Source organism: Rhopilema esculentum, chromosome 10 (assembly GCF_057945365.1).
Source record: "Rhopilema esculentum isolate cy_ngs chromosome 10, ASM5794536v1, whole genome shotgun sequence".
NCBI classification, from domain to species: Eukaryota; Metazoa; Cnidaria; class Scyphozoa; order Rhizostomeae; family Rhizostomatidae; genus Rhopilema; species Rhopilema esculentum.
The window spans coordinates 11,273,910-11,293,972 of record NC_142824.1 but is presented as its reverse complement, the minus strand read 5'-3'; the positions used below and the strand labels follow the sequence as shown (position 1 = coordinate 11,293,972).

Here is a 20,063-nt window from a genome sequence, read left to right as displayed (position 1 = left end):
TTGATCCTCCCGAGGAAGAATTGAGAACTGAGCTTTCAAAAAGCGGGAGGGATGGGGGATGGGGATACAATGTATTCACCAAATTTTCTTGTCTCAAAAGTTGTTTTTTCAAATTTTCTAACTTTTGAGTAAAATTCCTGATCCACATAGAATGTGTAGTTGCCTCCTCCCAGGCCCATCACAACGTCTCTAATTGGGGGTAACATCGTGAACAAGACTAAATGCGCTTAACAGCTATACTTGGTTAAATAATATCACGTTTGGTGCTTCAGTGCTTTTTCTCATCGTCCTGGAGGCTGGAAATTCAATCCTTAGCCACAATACTTACAAAATCTAGTTTCTGGGCATCTGAAGACACGAGATTGACAATGTATCCGGTTGTTGTCGAGGCCAGGCTAGTGTTACTCAGCTTCAGGATCTTTGACAAAGAAGAAGAAGATAAATATCAAAAAGGAAATCAAGATTGAGAGATGGCAATTGGGACTGTATTGAGAGTGTTCCAGACATATGCAGCTGACATCAACGGCAACCCGAAGACGATAGAAACCTTCAACTAATTGGTAACTTCACTTGAAAGATATAACCTTTAACACATACAAACTTACTCAAATTTCACAATTACATCGAGCTTCTACGTTTTAAAGAAATGATTGAGCAATTACATTGAGCATAACGAAACTAGAGTGGAAAATGAGACGTTATTTGAATTCTAGACGTTTGTGATGTTAATCGACCAAGTTTAGACAACCGGCACCATAACGACCCCACAGATGGACATATTTTAGGGACTTAGTCTTTTGATAGCAATTACAAACTGCAGAACCAGAGCCTGTACAGTTCCTGGTGAAAGTGTACGGAACCTTTTCAATCTGGTATTAAGTAAGCCTTTATCTTATGGATGGTAAACCCTTTAAAATATAGCTTGGTGCTTGTCAAATTTGAGGACTCTCGGTTTATAAGTTTAGAAATCAGTCACTGCAATTCTGACAAGGTACAAAATCTAGAATGTAACTGCTGGTTCCTGCAGAAGCATATTGATTGTGATGATATTCTCTTTACAAACTGCGGCGTAGGGAGAGGGGATGGACGCCTTCTCCCCCAATGGTGAAAAATCTTTCTGAAAAATTGTGTTTTCTGATGTTCCAAAGGATGTTCGAAATTTTTCCAAAGCTCAACTCGCTTTGCACCCCACCACTTACTGGGCTCGTCTTTGAGACTTTACTTCAAATATGCGGACTTAAGCAAACTTTGCAAGTTTGGAGGAATGTTTTGCAGTCTTGAGACCTGGCTTACAGTGAAACCTCCATATTGCATGCAACTAAGTAACAAACAGTTGAGGGGAGGTTCTACAACAGGGAGGCTTCTTATACAAGCATTGACCAGAGAAAGAGCTTTAGGTCCAAAAATGTGTCCATAGTTTGAAGATGTCCGTTATTGGAAAGGGTTCGTTAATTGAGTTATAAAGCCAAGGCAAGGTAGCTTGCACAACAGGGATCTGGGGCAAGTTCTGTAGGATAATGGCACCTGAGAAAAGTCACGAGTAGTTGACCCTCAAATAGAAGAGTATAGATACTTACAAGCGTTAAACTATTAATCAAATTGTAAAACTCAACAAAGGTGTACACATACCTTCTTATAAATAAGCGTGGTAGCTGCAATTCTTGCTCTCATGCCAATACGTTGTCGCATAAAGTTTAATGGGACATTGTTCAATGTGATACCCATCGAGCATAGAAGCATTGCCAAAGCATAGAGGTATGCATTCGTTTTGGTAACTGAAGAATTTGGCTCAAAATATCTTACAACTAAACCAAGGAAAACAGGCTGTGTTATACGCAATCCTTCCTAAAAGAGAAAGATGGATATCAGCTTACTGAAATGTGTAACTATCTAAGGTAAAAAACCCTTTTGATTTGGAAAAACTATATAAAAGCATCCATCATATCGACCATCATTCGAAATAGAATCAAATCAAGCATCACAGAAAAGAAGAATAATACTTTTCTGGTCTTGTATAAAAGGAAGGTCAACTTTATAGGGAGGTTGAAAATCTAGAGGTGGTTAAAAATGGAATCACAGAAGAGTCTAAATAGTTAGCATTTGTGTTAGCAACTGCAAAAATATATACTTTCATTATTTCAACCTTCAACAAACTTATCATCAAAAGAAAAGTATTTGAAAGTTAGAGAGTTTGGCTGTAACAGGGAGCTTTTCTCTAATGTAGTGAAACCTAATCTTAAATATCATACCATGAATTGGTAAAGCGACAAAGTACCTTCAATAAATCAAAATAATTTTGAGCAAATTCTCTAAATTCTGATATTATGCTTTAAATAACCTTAATCTTCAAAATAAATGCAAAAACCAAAAATATATAAAATCTGAACATTGAAAACAGCCTCCAGCATTAAAAAAGCCAAGTCAACACATACACTCATTATGACTAAAATGCCCAAGGAAGCATATTGCCAGCCAAAACATCTCCAAAAAACTTTCAGCAAGCTTGCATCTGTTTTCTGGTTGCCATCACTATCAAGGGATTCTTTCTCCCATTCCCTATAGTGCAAATGAACAAAACTGAGAAGACAAAACCTTAATTATTACACAGTCACTGCCATATTTCTGAACATTTAATTGGATCATCACAAGCTGTTTGTCAAAGACCTAACATATGACAGCACTTTTCACTATACAAATGATGGGTTTTCTAGCTGATGTCAGAGGATAGAAAAATTTCCCATAAACTCAATTATATACCCTTTTCTCTAAAGAGAGCTGCTGATGCTACCAATGAACTATATTCATATTCACAAATAAATAAGACTGCAAGTAGCCATATATTAAATAAAAACTTTCTAAAGTTGCATGTGTATGTTCCTAAAATGTATCAAGATTATGAGCAAGTTTTAAGTTGTAACTAAAGGAATGATCAATGGCTTTTGACCAGCATTGTACCTTTCAAACTGCTCATTGATTGGGTCACAAGTATCATTGTAAGGGGTTTTTGGTAAATCATTTGCTTGCAAAGGCTTTTTGCTTCCAATAGAGAATAGGCTGTTCATCCACCTTTTCAAGAAATGGACAAAAATATTTGTTAACTTGTTGGTATCATGATGCTCCATCACCTAAAAAGAAACTGATCAAATAATTCAACCTAAAATATAATACAATACACTCTGTATACATATAAATAATACAGATATCATATATATATATATAATATAAATAATAAAGCATCATTTAAAAACATTCAGCGCCACTGCTAGAAAATGCTTATTCTGGTGCTGTCATTAACACAGGAACTTCTTAACCTGAGGAAAATTCAAACTGCTTTTTCAATGCAGATAGGAGCTTCAAGAGCTAATTGAAGAATTCCAATTGATTGATTTATGAGCAAGAAGAACTCTGGGACTTAAAATAAAAAAACTTGAAACACACCTCAGGTTGAATTCCAACATGATCAGAAGTAAACATTTATCACCAATACCTGGGTTATCTTATTATCATGTAAAAGCCCTCTAAATGTGCATAAACATGACTTTCAAGCATAATTCTTGAATATTAAAATTCAATTAACTCACCAAAATGTTATGTATTTTGATATACAAAATGCCTCATTCATTGGTGATTCTTTCAAAATGTCATCATTTTCTTCTTTTTGCTTGCCCTCTTTTTCATCATCATTCAGTAGCTGGTCTTTTTCTCCTACTGTCTTCTCTTTCTCCTCCAATTGAATGTTTTCCACATCTTTGCTACTTATTTTTGCAGACATTTCATCCTTCCCTCCATCTACATCTGCTTTTACATTTTCATCCATAATGGATCTTTGTCACTGTGAAAAAGCAAGTGGATCTTTGACTAATTTTGTGTCAAGAACAGAGGGAAAAAGCCACAACAATGGGTATTTCAGATCTTTTATTGTTGTGCTAGGGACTTGTAAATTGCTCACCTCCTTTTCAAAGATGTATTCAAAAATATATATTCAATACTTACAATGGGCGGGTATTTTTAAAAATAAACAAACCACCACTTAAATGTATTTACTTATTGATGTTTGCTAGGGAAGAAAGAGAGTTTCCAAAAAACATCCTCCCGTAGAACAATTAGGGTATTCATATCCCAAGATGGCTACGACATTGACTAAGTGGGCAGTGTTCCCCTGTGCTTTTTCCTTGTATTGGTGTAGCAAATGCAATTATTGCCTTCATTTGAATTTCAGAAAGTTATTTACAGCTCATTTTGGCTTGCTAGAGAAACTGATTTTGCAGCATCTGTTGGAAGAGATTGCTTGAGGGGTCTTCTTTTGGGAGGAGGGAGGATTTGCAGAACTAGTTTGCGATGTTTTGCAGCTTCATTGCAGGAGTCAGACTGGAAAATGGAGAATCAAAACTGAGAAATTGGATAACAAAGGAGACACTTTCATGATGAAGGCATGAATAAGATCCATGCTAATAGCATGTGCTAAGAGGTGTAGTACAAGAAGGGCTGAGCCTCCTTCTTAAGGCTGAACAGTAGTGGTTTCTTGCCAAAGATTAGTTTGCAAAAGAACCAACCTTGGTAATTTGATAGCAATACAACCCTGGTGTGGGTAGGAGAACAACAGAGGTAAGGAATCCAATACGCATTCTGAAATTTTTGTTCACCACAGATAAGGAAGCTGGAGCAAAACAAATGAAATATGAAATAGTCTCAAATGAAAACTGGTCAGGAATGAGCCTTTTGTTTGAATATTGGATTTCCAGAAAACAATGTGAAAAATCTGAGACAGATTCAACAGGATTTTAGAGCATGGTGTAGCATGTGGCAAGAAGTTTCAGGATCTGTTCCTCTTTAATGACACCAAGGTGGACTGTTAGAGTGGAAAGACATTTGGTCCTGAAAACCATATGTTCTTCAAAAGTCATTGTGGCAGATAATTGGATAGGTTTTTTGGATTCAAAGTTGCATAAAATGTCAAAGGTTCTTGCATCTTCAAGTAATTCAACAAAAACTTTGGAGGATGAATGACAAGAGAGGATGAAAGAATATTGGCTGACTGCTCCAGGAAACAATCTAAAAAGCCCCTGTCTATACTATACTACACTTACGTTCAAAAAGTATTGGGACGAATTCGATAAACGAATTATGGCGTTGCGTTGGATTCGGTTTTGCAACAGAAACTTTATCAGATTTGGGCAGTCTTTCTACAAATAATCTAGGCCTACGTTTCACCAGAATGGAATAAAAAGTTAAAAAAATGCTTCAACTTATGAAGCATAACCAAAAAACACAGGATTCTTGCGATTTTCCTGATTATAACAGCAAAATATGCAGAAGGGTTGTATGGCCTAACAATGGCAAAGTCGCATGACCTTCCGAAAATTTTAGAGCTGTCCAAACAAATACAACTTTTTAATTTCACGTTTGCATAACCAAAAAAAACTCATAAAAGAAATCATAAAATCAAACTTTTAAGCTTCAAAAAAAGTTTACTTCATCGACGAAAATGCTACGATTTTATTAAATCATTGCATTTATTCAAGCTACTTTTAAAATTGCGTAACATTCAAGGAGAAGCCATTGTATTCGTCAGCGATGTTCAATTTTTTTTATGAGAGAGCATTTTCTTCCTATTAAGCTGGAAAATTGGTATTTTTTCATGATTTTTATAGCCATATTTTTGCTTATGTTCCAGTATTTAGCTTCTTTTTACATGACAACATAATTTCTAGTAAGGATTCAAACCTATCACTTCGCAGTTCCCTCAGTAAAGACCTTTCGTCCCACGGCGTCATAAACTTATTCGGCCTGCCACCCGTTGGTAAATTTTTTACTGTTCTTGTACAAAAAACTTTTTTCACACTAGAAAAGCTGCATTCAATTGGCAGCCGACAATTGATGCAATTTCACGAAATCCATTTGCTTTATTTTAGTAGAAAGCAATTTGTAAGCGCTTCTCTTTACTCAGTTCCTGAATTTTCAGAGCTTCCATGTTTTCGTCTCGAGACCTATAGAAAATTTATTTATGGTCGACGTTTTTTTAATTTTTTGCCATTCATAAAAGGCTTCAAGATATCAACAACGTCGTGTGAAAATTTCATGGAAATAGCTGCCGCACTTTTTTAATGAGAAAGGTTTTAAAAAAGTCTTTCCAAATTTGTTGCATAAAATGTCTTCGAAGTTTCAAAGTGTGTCCCAATACTTTTTGAACGTAAGTGTATATAGCATTAGCTGTTTTCAACAGAATATAGAGCTGCCTGAATTTCGACACATGCACATTCATCAATCTTACAGAAAGATTCACTAGCAGAGACGTCAAGAAGCCAATCTCATGTGGATACTCTCATAGCTTCCTGGATTAATTTTAGGTTCAAATTAGGGATATGTTTAAATTAGAGATGTGTTTAAATCAGTGTTCTGCTAAATGAAAATATATGGGTACCTAAAACATAACACCTAAAACATTGTTCGAATAAGCAAGGTTTCGGATAAGCAAGGTTTCGGATAAGCAAAGTTTCGGATAAGCAAGGTTTCGGATAAGCAAGGTTCAGAAAAGAAGGATTCCGTTGTATAGTGAAATCAAGAGCATCATTAATAACATGCTTACAATGCTTATATCGAAAAGGAAGACAATTTTGCCATCTCTGTGATGGCATTTGTCCTGAGGAGAATGTGAACTTGCAACAACTTTGAGAGTTTGTTCAGCCCCCAACGGATCGTCCCGACCAGGTGCTGTGCATCTTAAGATAAAACACTTGTCTTTGATCTAATACTTCTGCTGCTGCTTCTTTGATCAATGTTTTGTGGCTTCTCATCACCTTTATCATAGCAATTTATGATAAGATTTAAGGAGGTCTACAAAATGCAGGGGGAGCTTAGCATACACCCATTAAGAAGCGTTGAGACTTTCTAGCAATGAAAGATTTGTAATGTTTTCAATTGAATTGGCTACTCTTTGTTTCTTAAAAAATTACCACTTTCAATTGTTCCTATCAATCAATACTGACCGTAAAATTTAAACTTCTTATCCAGAATTCACCTTGCCTGTTCAAAATAATCTAATTCAACTTAACCCCTGTCAAAAAGGAAACAAACAATGCAATGATGCAATTTGAGATCCAGTGGAGACAGGGCTTCAAAATTAAAAACGATTAGAAGATGTGCCTGCTCCAGAGTTTCAATTTTAATAAGGTCTAAGATTTTTAAATTGAAAGTCCCAAATCCTAAGCTATAAAATTGGTCATAATAGTTAGAAAAAATTCAAAGTGAACTTTTAAGTTTTCCAACTACAATTGGATTTTCCAACATTTGGGGGGGCGTCACGCCCCCCACGCCCCCCTATTATTTACGTGCCTGTTTGCTCATGGAAAAAAGTCTGCTGATATTTCGCTGGTTCGTCCTCCAAACAAAATACATTTCACCAGTTAAAGTTCAAACGTTAGATCAGTAGATCAGGTGACAAACTTAACACACATTTACACTCGTATATTTTTTTTATTTGCACAACATGTTATGAATTTTATAACAAATTTTTAAAAAAATTCTTGAAAACAGGAGACTAGATTAGAAATCGGGAAAACAGGAGATGAACTCCCAAATCGGGACACTCCCGCCTAAATCGGGAGAGTTGGAACCTTTGCTCGCAGATAATACAGGATAAAGACCCAACACAACAGCAATGTCATTATCAAATAAATCATATTATATATTGCATCATCAATAGGGAAACCTGTATAAAATGGAATGTAGTCAACTTATGTGCGAACCTTAACAAATAATTTTTTATAAAAATGTTGATGGTTTAATGTCCACAAAAAATCAGAGCAGTGTAGCAAAAAAGCGCGCTTTTTGTCGTCAGGTTAGGTTAGTGTACTCAAGGTAACTGACTAGGCCCTTTGTTCGTCTACAAATATTCAATGCCAATGCACTATCGGCACATAAAACAAACTTGGGTTGCAAGTTCTTTGATTTTATGCTTGAAAAAGCCTTACAAAAGATAACTCACCAAGCAGGCAATCCAAGCCGTCGCCTGTCACAAAGGACCGAAATTGGATCTGTTTCTTCTTTTCAAAGCCCGCCCCACACTTGAGGGAAGTACGATGCCAGTGATAAAGACAATGAGTCGGCATTATATTTCATTTGCATAAAAGGCGGGTGATCCTCTGGATATTGTACTGCGGCAAGGCGCGAACTAACGCGGGATTGCGTAAAACACACGGACAAAAGCTTATTCCATTTTTATATTTCATTTCAAGTTAAATAAAACTGTTATGAGATGTAATAATAGCAAAGACAATCCAAAAAGAGTAAATACAAAACAAAAAACTAAAATTCATTTAATTGGAGGCTGGATTGTTCTTAATTTGTTGTTAAATTATTAGGTAGTAAACAGAGCAATGGCTAGGGTTCACAAAGTGAGTGAGACATCCTTTATTTTCCGAAAAGTTTGAAAATTCCCTAACAAGCACCCCTAGATGGAAAAGTATATAACAATTCTTTTTCATCTTTGTGAGCTCATTGTGAGCAAAGGTTTGCCTTGTTTAGGATGTGCTAATAATACCTTGTTCTTAGTTTGCTCAAAATTTTAGACCAACTTTGAGGCTCCTGCCCATAAAAGAGTCTTATAAAAGAGAGCAAATATAATTTTTGCCATGTCATGAAGGTGGTTTCACAACACATCCTGTGCCTGAAGCACGTTGTCGTGCTGCGTCAGCGTTATCGTAAGCTCAACAATACCCTGCAATAACGTCTTTTTTAATGATCGAGTTTTTGATAAAATTTGGCATCAGTAATCTTATTTTTCATCCAGTGCTTAGTAACTAATCTAAGAACTTACAATTTTCAAGGTTTTGATTGGACATTTTGTTGTTTCGAACATTGACTCATTGAACAAGAGTTGGGCTTAAAATCGTCCTGCTTATCCACATAACGCCTTTCCGCTGTTTTGAATCAAAGCCAAATACTTGGTGGGGCAGGCACCACAGAGCGTTGAAAAAAGTGGGGGTCTCAAAATGTAAGGAGGTGCTTATACCGAATGAAGAGGCTTGACTGGTGGTTCATCCTTTTTTACACTTTTGGCTATAGCCCCCCCCCCCAGCCTCCCTTTTCCACGGTACCTGTGGGAATAAGTTAAAGAAAGTAAAGCGCAAGTTTTCTTGATTACATTAATGTTTCATGCAGTATCAGCGATGAACATTGACTTGTACTTAAAAAAGACTGAAGAAAGAAGAAGATTTTGTAAATGGCTTAAAATCATATACATCATAAATCATACCAAACTTACAAGTTTTCATAAAAATCGTGCAAAGATTATAAAGTATTTACAGCGAATTACAAAATTTGAAGTATTCTCACAGCAGCAGCTTTAATATTTACAATCTTATTTTAACTTTTGTAATTTCAACAAAATCCAATATATGTCAAAAATTTGGTGCTTGATATAAAACGTATTGTGACAGCGATTCTAGCATTTTACATGGAAACCTTTATACGATAAAGAACAGTTCTTGCATTGAATTTGAATTGGTTAATTATGAGGCACCAACGTGTATTATATGAGCATCTGCCCCAAAGACATAAAGGGTGCTAAATGCCGTTTAGTGGAACCTGATATGGGTAGGAAACAAAGTGACATATTGTCTAACCAAAATGGAAATTTGAGTGCTTATTGCGACATAGAAAAGCACAGTTCAAATGTCTATTTGGGATGTTACGTCCTGGGATTTCCACTAGAGGATGCAAGCCACTGTTAACTCGCTAATCGTTGATATCTCAAAAATTGACTGTACACCAATAACTACAGAAATATTTTGATGAGGATTTGATTCATTTTCTCTTTGCAACTAGACCCGCGGTTTTTTGTCATTCAAGTGGTGCTCGATTCGTTACTAAGATTTGCTATTGTCTCCAGGAGAACGTGGGTCTAACGTCCCAGACCATTGCCAGTAATATGCTTGTAGAGTCCAGCATTGGCCCCCACCCCCTAAATTCAAAGTTTTTTATAGCAGTGATATCACAATTCAACTGGGGGATGCGGGTGCTAAATCACATTATAGACTGTCTAGAACTGTAGCTCTAAAACTCCATTGGACACCTTAAAGGCAATCTGTCACGACGTTGATTGGTTATAAGAACAAAATGATTTTTATTGTTTCCAGTCTCCCTTTTATTTATCGCATTGTAAAAAATATGGCGGAGCGCTGGAATCGTGTTTAGGCTATTGTTCCAGCTATCGTTCTCGTTAACCAATCCACAACGAGACAGATTGCCTTTAAAAACGTGCATTTTAATTGACTCGAGTGAATTTTTTGTCTGTAGACTTGAAATTCTGATGACGTCATATTCGACTAAGATTTGCAAGAAGTTTATGGAACCTTTAAAAATCTAACAGCAAACGAAACGCGTATTGATTCAATACAAAATGCTTGTAAGCCGCATCAGTAGCTCCAATCTTTTAAAATATCGAGAGAAAAATTTATGAATACTTTGCTATACATTAATAAATGCAAAAATAGTAAAGCCAGAACAAAATGCATAAGCTAACTTAAAATTTTCTCATCCCCAAAGCCTTAAAAAAATTTACATGTTTTTCTCAAACACTTGATACCATTGAAATGGGCTTTTTTTATTTAGGGTTAAATGGAAAATAACTGTCTTCTTAAAAGCTTTCCTTCCTTTTCGAGATAATGGGACCCTTATATTACATTGCCAAAATTATCAGACGTTTACTTTACATTGATCAAAAACGGGACATCCTTGTGGCAAAAATGTTGAACATCTTCATTTAATCGTAGAAGTGATTAACTATTCTGGCAAGTAAAAATCAAGTTGGGTAGGTTTCAGAACTTTGCGATATCCAGCCGTCACTTAGACATGAACACATTTTCTTGAAAATTCAGATTTCAACAGTATTACAATACAAGCAGTATGGCCAGACAGGTAATCACTTATTTTTTACTTACAAGCGAGGTTCATTCTTCAACAACCAGATTGACGGGATTTCGGATAACGAATCAAAATAAATTCCAGCCCTGGCCATGAGACTTTTAGCAGGGGAGCAGTAAACAGCTCTCCTAGTAATCTCCAGGTGAGCTATTTCTAGATAAGTAAGAATAAAAACAAAGGAAAAATTGACTTCAAGGAGAGCAATTTGCTTTTTAGAGTAATTTAGCAGAGTAACCCGTAGCTTCCCTCCAGCATTTGACGAGAGCCTGGAGGGGAGCAAGAGCTATGGCTCTCCTCAAATGGCCAGGCCTTAATTGGGTAAAAGAGACCTACAAAATTGCCTGTAGATCCACCAAGGTTTCTTTTTAAAATGAATAAATTTTTGATTTATATACACCCAGCAAATAAGATCAACAATTGGAAAATCCTATCAGAAGTTAAATCATAAATATGTACGCGATTGCAAATAAATTATAGCCGAAAGCATCATCATATTATTGGGAGAAAATTTGTCTCCGTCGTTAAAGAATTCAATGTTCTCTTTTTTTTTCACTTACTCCCCATTTAGCTTTTTCCTCTTCTCATTTCTTTCACCCCTTTGAATCAGTGAAATCGGATTATTTTTCCAAGCATCAAGGCTTGATGAATTCAGACGAGAAGGCGGCAGATATTGTGGTCAAAGTATGCGTTGCATTAGCTTAAGCCTCTCGAAGGCATCTTTTACAGTTGCAATGCTTTCTCTTGCCTTGTAGAACAAATGGTACTTATGCTGCTCGTCTCCTGGGACAGTTGTCGAGAACGCAAAGCAGTCTTGGTTCTCCGGGTGCACAATGAAACAGTCTACTGTTGATATAGGAAAATGACGCCTGAACGCATTCGGGTTTCGGACATCAGCCATGGTAATACCCTCATCTGTAACGATTTCTAACTGAAGTTTATTGCCAAGGCAGCAGGCCTCGCCTGCCTTCTGCTTTTTACCAACCTCCTTTTGGTACTGCTTGAGACACTTCTCTATATGCTTGCTTTTCAATGGAGGTTTTACAACTGCTGAACATAGGTACGAGATTACAAACTTATGTTCCTCTCTTTCGAAAGGAACGGCTAGCTCTTCCTCCTCCTTAGGCGAGAAATCAAGCGACTGCATGCTTCTAGACAACTTGGAATCCCGTTTTTTTCTTAGCAATGTATTCCTAAGCATTTTACTCTTGCTTTTCAAAAATGGTGACTTTTTATCCTTATGGTGCGCCTTCGGATCAACTTCATCTGAATCCTTAATGTCTTCAGGCTCTCCGTAATACTGACTGTCATGGCTTTCAACTTGCGAATCCTTCTCTATTTCTACAATATTTTCAGGCTCCTTCGACTGCTCAATCGCTTCATCCTTAAGGGTAGCGTCATCACTCTGTTCTGTTTCAGACGGATCTATTTCTGCAACTTTGCTTTTTATGACGTTGGAATAATTTGATTCATTCTTTAATTTGAGAGTAGAAACACTAATTCTTGAACTGACGGATGCGGTGCGTGCAATCGCAGGCGAGTCAATATCTCTTGTAGTTTCCTGGGAAAAAGAATAATCTCATCAAATTTTTATAAAGGCATATCAAATGCTTTAAGACGCTCTTCGTACCTTCTTCAAGGTAAAAAGGTGACAGTCATGAGATACGGGGCTCTTGTCAAATAACTGAAAATATAGACGGGAGCTGAGCTACTTTTCTTTACAAAAGGAAATTCAATAGAAGCAAACCAAGGACAGTCACTGTAAGATAACGTGATATGAAGCAATTGAAAAATTATGCAACACATAGCAGCGATGAGAACTAAACACCTCCCAACAAATACAGCCTTATGCTCTTGTTAGTAGAGATAGACACTTACTGAAGACTGTCATAAAAACTACCAAAAAACCAAGCTTTGTTTCACATCAGACCCTTTTAAAGCTTTTCTGTTATTAAGTTTCTGTTATGAAGACCATAGCTTCTCAGTAAACTTCAGGCTTCAAAGCTTATTGATAACTTGAACCATATGACCTCTAAATTGAGTGAAGTTCCTCTAAAGGTTAAATTTTTATATGCCCCTTCTAGATTTACTAAAAAGAATTTCAGACAGAACTTTTAAGGGCAGTTTATTTGCCAATTCATGATGCTTTAAAGCCGTGCATAAATAATGAACAAAATTTGGAATTCATAAATTTTGCCCAAAGCACAATGGCTCTGAGACACGAGCCGCTTCATGATTACCCTCTTTCCAGCAGAACATAATTAGACAGCGATATGTCTCCTATGGAGAAAACGACAACAGACTGGCCAAAAGCGGTCCGATTAAATCATACTAAACTGTTTTGACTTGCTCATTTATGCTTGTTGCCCTTCAAGGATGCTAAATAAATCAAATAAAGTTAGCCATTTGGCCATGCAATAATCTCTTATGTTGACAGAATCTTATCCCATTATTATCTCGAAAGGTTTCTTTCTAACAGCCTTGTCTTTGTTGCAATTCAAGATAATATAAAGCCAAACTTAGATGATCTTTCCAAATACAGCTTTAATTTTTCAATCATTTCATGACATTTTAATGTCGAGCCTTAATCCTGCAATGTCAGCAGAGTCACACTTAAAGGCTCAATATTCATTACCTTTTATAATAATTGCCAGAAAGAATTTTACAAATTATTTGCCCTTTCAAAAATATAAAGAAATGGGTAAATAAAATCTTGACTTTTTAGGAAAAATTTATAAATCCTTAAAATTACTACAAGGAAAATTCAAATTAAAATGAACATTTTCATTATTGATATACCCGAAATTTTTTACACACTTACGTCACTCGATGTTGATGACCTTGACATTGCGTCCGGACTTGTCACTAGTCTGCTGCGAAATGCATCACGTGGCATCGAATTACTGTAACGCGGAACCTGGTTCTGTGTTAAGGCACTTTGACAGGCACTGCGTATTCCTTCAAGAATCGAAGCTGACATCATTACTTTTTTGCATTTATAAACATGACATAACATTTTCGTCTTTCCATTTTTTGTGCTCGACACTATGTATCCGAAATACCTTCCATCTTCACTGTAAAGCCCCAGAGATAAGATCCATGGAATGGAGTGTTGCTCAAAGTGCTCTCGTGATCCCGAATTCGTGACTATTACACAAGATTCCTTTATTTGAAGGTCAACAACTCTGTATTCTTTAGGGTTAATTTTTTCCAGCAATGCGCGAATGCTGTCGTTGATTACTAAATATGACTTTTTTACTTTAAGAGTTCCAATTTTGACCACGACTGGAAATGATGTTGGTCGATAGATTTCGGGTAAGCCGTAAATGCTTGCTGGTCGATCTGGTGAGCTAAATCGCTGCTTCTAAAAAATAGAAAAGAAACTTATTATATCTGCAAAATTTCTTTCCATGGAGAATCATAGGGGGCAAGACCAAAGAACGTCATCTGAAATCTTCATAAAAATAGGAGATGGAATAAGGGCAGGGAGATTTGTAGATCGTCCAACGTCCTAGGCGGGAGACAGAAAAAATGGGGCTTGAATATGGATGTCCTTGGTAGATAGTTTCCTGCAAAGTTATGTATCCCGGGACAATAATTAGATACTTCAGAGTAAATAAGTAAATGTTTAACACCAGGAAAATTACAGTAGACTTCAGTTATGGTCACTCCAAATGTTGCTTGAAAATTTGTGACTTAAAACGGAGAGTGACTGTAAACGGAGCTTGATTGAATAGTTTTTACATATGTGGGTCTAAATTTTATTTGATTGTAACGAGTAGTGTCACTGCCATTGCAATAGGGACACCAAACTACAACAATAAATATAAGTTCATAGACATATAAGAAATTTTAGACATTGCTACAGGACGTGGGTAATTTTTATGCAAGTTAAAGGAGCTCTACCCTTTGGACTCGTTAAGAGATATTTTGCAACACTGAGACACAGCTAGACAAAGACAAAGATCTAAGGCCGTCAGAAGACCCCAGTATAATTGCATTCGCCTCGTTAAAACACGACCCCAACGTTTATAGCCTGTTTACTTTACACCCAAATTTTACAAAGTCGTTTTCTCAGGATTATATTACGAAACTGAAGCTTTAGACAGACTTAAAAGTTGTGCAAGATACAATGTGGTGAGACGGTTATTCAAGATACAGGATAACAAAGTACATGTCTTTTGATAACCGTGACCTCAGCACAATAGCTAGCGACGGGGCCTGACTTTCTTGATGGCTGGTAAGAAAGTAGCTAAAATCACACGAAGGTGGACACAAGTTGGGACAATATTGTGTCTTTGTCGGTAGACAATCTGTAAGACCTCTCAATGGCACATTCTAGATGTCCAGGTTAGAAGGTAGGCGACTGTATATGGGTTTTCCAGCAAAACATTGACCTTCTAGATGAAGCTTTCACAGATTTGAGATTGCCTAAAAGGCCATCACCAAATTTCTGTACAACATCACTAAATTTCAATCATCCAGTATGCGTGATGCATGTCAATTTCAAAAGTACATATCAGTATTAACTTTGATACCACATGATCCCTCACGAAAATACACAACCAATTTAGGAGTTACCCCTCTGCCTTATTCATACCCTTTGTCTTGGGGAGGACACTCACAAGGGGGATAAATCCAGTAGCGTAATAAGGGGGAAGGCAAAAGAGAGCGGACGCCACCCTCCAATGGCAAAAATCTCTCTAGAAAAATGTTCAAAAGGGGGTGGACCCCCATTTTCACCTCGCCTTTGCCTCCCTCCAAATTTACCACCCTGGCTACGCTGCTGGATAACTCTGAGCCTTCGGAAACATTTCTTACAGTACAGTCACGCCTTTCAAACAGTTTGGAAACGGGTGTAAACCCTATATAACACATGAAGTTACTGGATGGTTGTATTTTCATCTTTTGGCTAATGTTTTACGTCTGAAATCCAGAGAGTTTAAATTATTAGTAACATTTTTGCAAAAAAAGACACATGATTCATTTCAATTTCTAAAACACTTGAATATTTGTTAGCTAAGTTTTTCTTTTTTAAGTAAGTAAACGATGACTGTAGTTTATAAATTTAAGATTAGTTAAATGATTCTTTGACGTGGACACCAAGAACTGTACCCTGGGTAGCGGACTCACTCTAAAAATATTGGTACAATAGGCTTGCCCCCAATATTTGACCAAGTTTCCGCCCCTGGCCCTTTCTCGTTGATACACGCCATTCCTGTAAACCTATCATGAGTTATAGCACTACACTGCGTTTTCGGTCACTTTGACAAGAACCTAAGAACAGCGCCAAACATTCTTGAAGCAGACGACAGCCCTTCAACAAACCCTTTTTGCCGACAGGGCAGTTCTGCAAAGCTTTTTTTTTGCTCTCAAAACATGTTGGTGCATGATCTTCTGCTTTTCATGCCAGGTCAAAATCAGAACGCCGTGATAAACAACACCATTATCAACTTTTGGAATTAAAATGTTGTCGTGCTAGTTGCGGCATGACCTGATACTTAGACACTATAGGGGCTGTGTTACTCAGGACATCCCGCGTAGCTACCCGTCAGTTGAGTGAAAGTCTAGTAAATCTCAGAAATCGGTACAAAAACCGAAGTATAGTAAATGTCCATTGTTAAATACATAACTAATTGCTTAGGAAATTGAGTTTATTGAATATTTCTTCTACAACGTTGTGAAAGACCGTAGTCCCCTAAAGCACCTTTCCAATCCAAAGTGGCTCTGTGTGACTGTCATTCGTTTCGAAAAAAAAATTTGAAATCTTCCTTGTCCTTAGGCAAATTAACAAAAAAAATGCTATAAGCTTTCTTTAATGAGCATACATGACGTAGTTACCTCGACACTTATATCACTAATGACAAAATGGTCAGGGATACATTAAACTGAAAGACGAACTCAACCTGTAAACAAATTTTTGCAGCCTATGCCTATTTTGGCCATTGTGAATTCTACTGTCAAGTGTCAACATTGAAAATCAACATGCTTAGCATACACAGCAGGACCAATTATTTAGGGGAATGGCAGTTAAGAAAAGCTAAGTTAAACTCTACTAAGGAGCCCCCAGGGGCTAAGGCCTTGAACAGGGGTGTAGCACCATTTCCGAAGCGTACTAGATTCATAAAACAAACGGATTATGATGGATTTTGGGAATTTTTCTTCAAAGGGTTCTTAGTTTAACTGTGATGCCAAGAATCAGAAGACACAAACTAAATAAGAGAAATTTGCTTTGCCATTTTAGACCTTGGAAATGCATGGTCGTAAGCACAACACTTAAAAAATCTAGTTTTAGAACTTGTGCATAAATAATAAAGTGGTATGCTAAAGGAATTATGTGGAACATAATTGTCTCTATCGATTGATGAGGCGGTTTTTAAGAGAAAGTGTCGGGCATAGAAGAAAAAAAATGCTAGACATAGAAGAAACAAATCTTAAATTCAACTGCACCTACAGACCTATGATGAATTTCTTTTTTTTTACCTAAACATAAAGCTTCGAGAGATTCAATTATCTCATGAAAATGAATTTATAAAGGAAGCAAAATTTCCGAAAAATAAATGCTAGTTTGAGCAAGTTTTTAAAATCGTTCTATGGATGAATGACCACATTTACGCTGTTGGACTTTGAAGAAACGAGACGTTTTATATGCGAACATGAAAAAACAAGAAGGGAAGAGGAATGAAAAATGCATTCCATTCAAAACCACCATCGGAAAAAGGAGCAAATGACACATAGAGGATAGCTGCAATGATTTTAACAAGTGGTTAAAAACAGGAAAATGTGAGCGGATGTTCATCATAATCTACGTCAGAAGTTATTATTCCTGCCTTAGAAAAGGTTGTTTCCAATAGCTAGGTTTCTATTGCACTCAGGTTACAAACTGCTAGCATCAGCGAACGGGTTTCGTATAACGTTTTTTCTTTCGACAATGGCAACCAAGGGTTCAAAGAGTAAAGTATTGAATGGCCAACCTTTGAGGATCTCATGTGCCGACAAGCGTCTCAAGTTTCAATATGGGTACCATTGAAACATAATGGCCTATGACATTTGCATAGAACTTGGAAGATTGAGTCTAAATACTTATTTTCTTACAAAGCATTCACTTCAAAAGTTCCTGGAAAGAAAGTGCAGATGAAGTTTATGGAGAAAATTATAAGCGAAGTCGAACCTGAAGACATAGGAAGCAGGGACGGGGTACAAATACTATAATCAAATGTTATAAAAATCTTAACCTTTGATAAAATTCTTACCCATGGGTTTTCTCTAAATGTATCCTTAATGACCTCCATTATATCCGATGTTTGATCACTTTGGAAAACATAACAGAGGGCTTCTCTCCCAGGTTGACTGACAATAAATCCCATGAAACGCTGGTCTTTGCTAAACTGTCCCATCAGATGAATTTCGTCGATAGGGAACTGCAGAATACAGTGGTACGGACTTGTTAAGTTTAAGAATTTCACCACACTGGAGTTGATTTCTACACAAACAGATTTAACATCAAGTAGGTTGGTTTTATGGACTGCCTCTTTTACAGCATGATCAATGCATTCTCTGCTTGTTTTGTGTGCTGAGTGTGTGCCAATAAAATTAGCCTTAAGACTGCTGGCACCAGCAAATGAAGACATTGAAACAGAAGAAAAGCTTGTTTGCCGCCTTCGTGCACAGACTGAGGCAGGCCGATTTGGTAGAGGAGGCGGGGTGAATGTGTTTGTGAGGTGATTTGTGAAGGACGAGAAGCCACTAGAAGTGCTACTTGCATCCCCGGGACTACTTGATAAATATTCTGGTATTGGCTCCTCTTCAAAGTCTAAATCGCTGTATATCATTTCTGTCTGTCCAGGACTTTTTCTCTGATTTGACTGAATTGCAATGGGGCGGCTTGCAGTGCGCGGCCTTGCTGGCTCATCGTCCATGTTGGCATACACCGAATCAGTGCTTTCGTTCGCCTCTGTTGAATTTTCAGGCTCGTCCATATTAGCGTATACGGAATCCTCGGTTGTCTGCACGGAAGATGTGTTGGCGTAGAATTGTTGGAACTGTGGAGAGCTCAGGGATCGGCGGAGTTTCCTATCTCTCCTCGTACAATTCGCGTACATAGATTGCCCTTGCATGTCTTCCTGTATACCAGAATCACCCGAACCAGACCTGGTACTTCCATCATCATTCCTTCGTAACCTTATCGAGCCACTTCGACTTGATGGCATAGAAGTAGCTGGAGAGCCAGAATTTGATGGGATAACTTCTTGTCTCAGCAGTGGATTGTCCGATTCACGAGTAATACGTCCACGCGCGAAATCTATTTGAGTCGTTGGACTAGCGTGAAGAATCTCCGAATATACGGTATCAGAAAGTTTCAAATCCAAGCTGTTTGGCCTTGGAAAATGAATTGTAGATATTGTTTCTTTTCCTGTAACCGAACAATCACAGCCCGAATCCGTTTCACCAAGGTCTCTATCATCACCTCCATCTAGACTTTGAGCTGTGCCTCTCGCACTGTCCTTGCGATTCAAAAGTCGTCCTGTCTTGTTTTCTCCCTCCTCGAGCAAATCCTTTAACTTCATAAATTCAAGATCGTCTCCTTGAACAACTGCATACAAATTATCTTCATTGTCTTTACAGTCCCTTAAATTTGAAGCGCTGTAATGCCTCCCCATGTCTCTTGAAGTTTTTCTAGACGACGGGCAGCTCCGGCTACGATCTAATCGTTTCTTGTCTAAATTTCTTCTGATGTCACTGGTAATAATCTCTTCATAAATACTTTCAGTTGGTTCCATTCCAACCAACTTTGTCATTGCTAATTTTCAGTACAACTGTACCGTCATAACCTCGGTAATGTGCTCAGAAATCCAACTTACCTACCTCGTCACGTTATCTATGCAAATACTAGCAGACCAACGTCAGAAGTTTGCAATATCTGTTTACATCCGCGAGCTGTGATTGGCCAGTTAGTCCCTTGGATTAATGTTTATACATTGCTTACGTGTTAACAAGGCTCAAGAACAATAGGGCAAAATGATTCTACAGATGGGATTACCTCTTCCGTTTCCGGAGAACCCCGGGAAATGAATGGCTAATGGCTAGTTTTCAACTGAATAGTTTTAGGCAATTTGCAAAGGAAAAACACAAGAAGTAAAGGC

General features: G+C 37.3%; 2 protein-coding genes across 2 annotated transcripts in view; both read right to left on the bottom strand.

Annotated features, from left to right (window-relative positions):
* The window catches only part of LOC135685863 (ATP-binding cassette sub-family C member 4), a 28,386-nt gene extending 20,244 nt beyond the window's left edge, over positions 1-8,142 (bottom strand). Inside the window, exons 1-6 of the mRNA XM_065201958.2 lie at positions 7,985-8,142; positions 3,582-3,832; positions 2,956-3,066; positions 2,433-2,556; positions 1,630-1,845; positions 329-418 (exon numbers count right to left, since the gene is read on the bottom strand). Coding sequence (XP_065058030.2) covers positions 329-418; positions 1,630-1,845; positions 2,433-2,556; positions 2,956-3,066; positions 3,582-3,817 — 777 coding nt within the window. The 5' untranslated portion in view covers positions 3,818-3,832; positions 7,985-8,142. The remainder of the gene's footprint in view (positions 1-328; positions 419-1,629; positions 1,846-2,432; positions 2,557-2,955; positions 3,067-3,581; positions 3,833-7,984) is intronic.
* A 1,070-nt stretch (positions 8,143-9,212) lies between these two features.
* On the bottom strand, positions 9,213-19,820 carry LOC135687818 (uncharacterized). The gene is made up of 3 exons (XM_065204489.2): positions 18,174-19,820; positions 13,742-14,284; positions 9,213-12,481 (listed from the first exon to the last, which is right to left on the bottom strand). Exons 1-3 carry the CDS (start codon positions 19,716-19,718, stop codon positions 11,600-11,602), a joined length of 2,970 nt encoding a protein of 989 aa, XP_065060561.2. The 5' UTR covers positions 19,719-19,820; the 3' UTR covers positions 9,213-11,599.
* Positions 19,821-20,063: the final 243 nt, after the last annotated feature.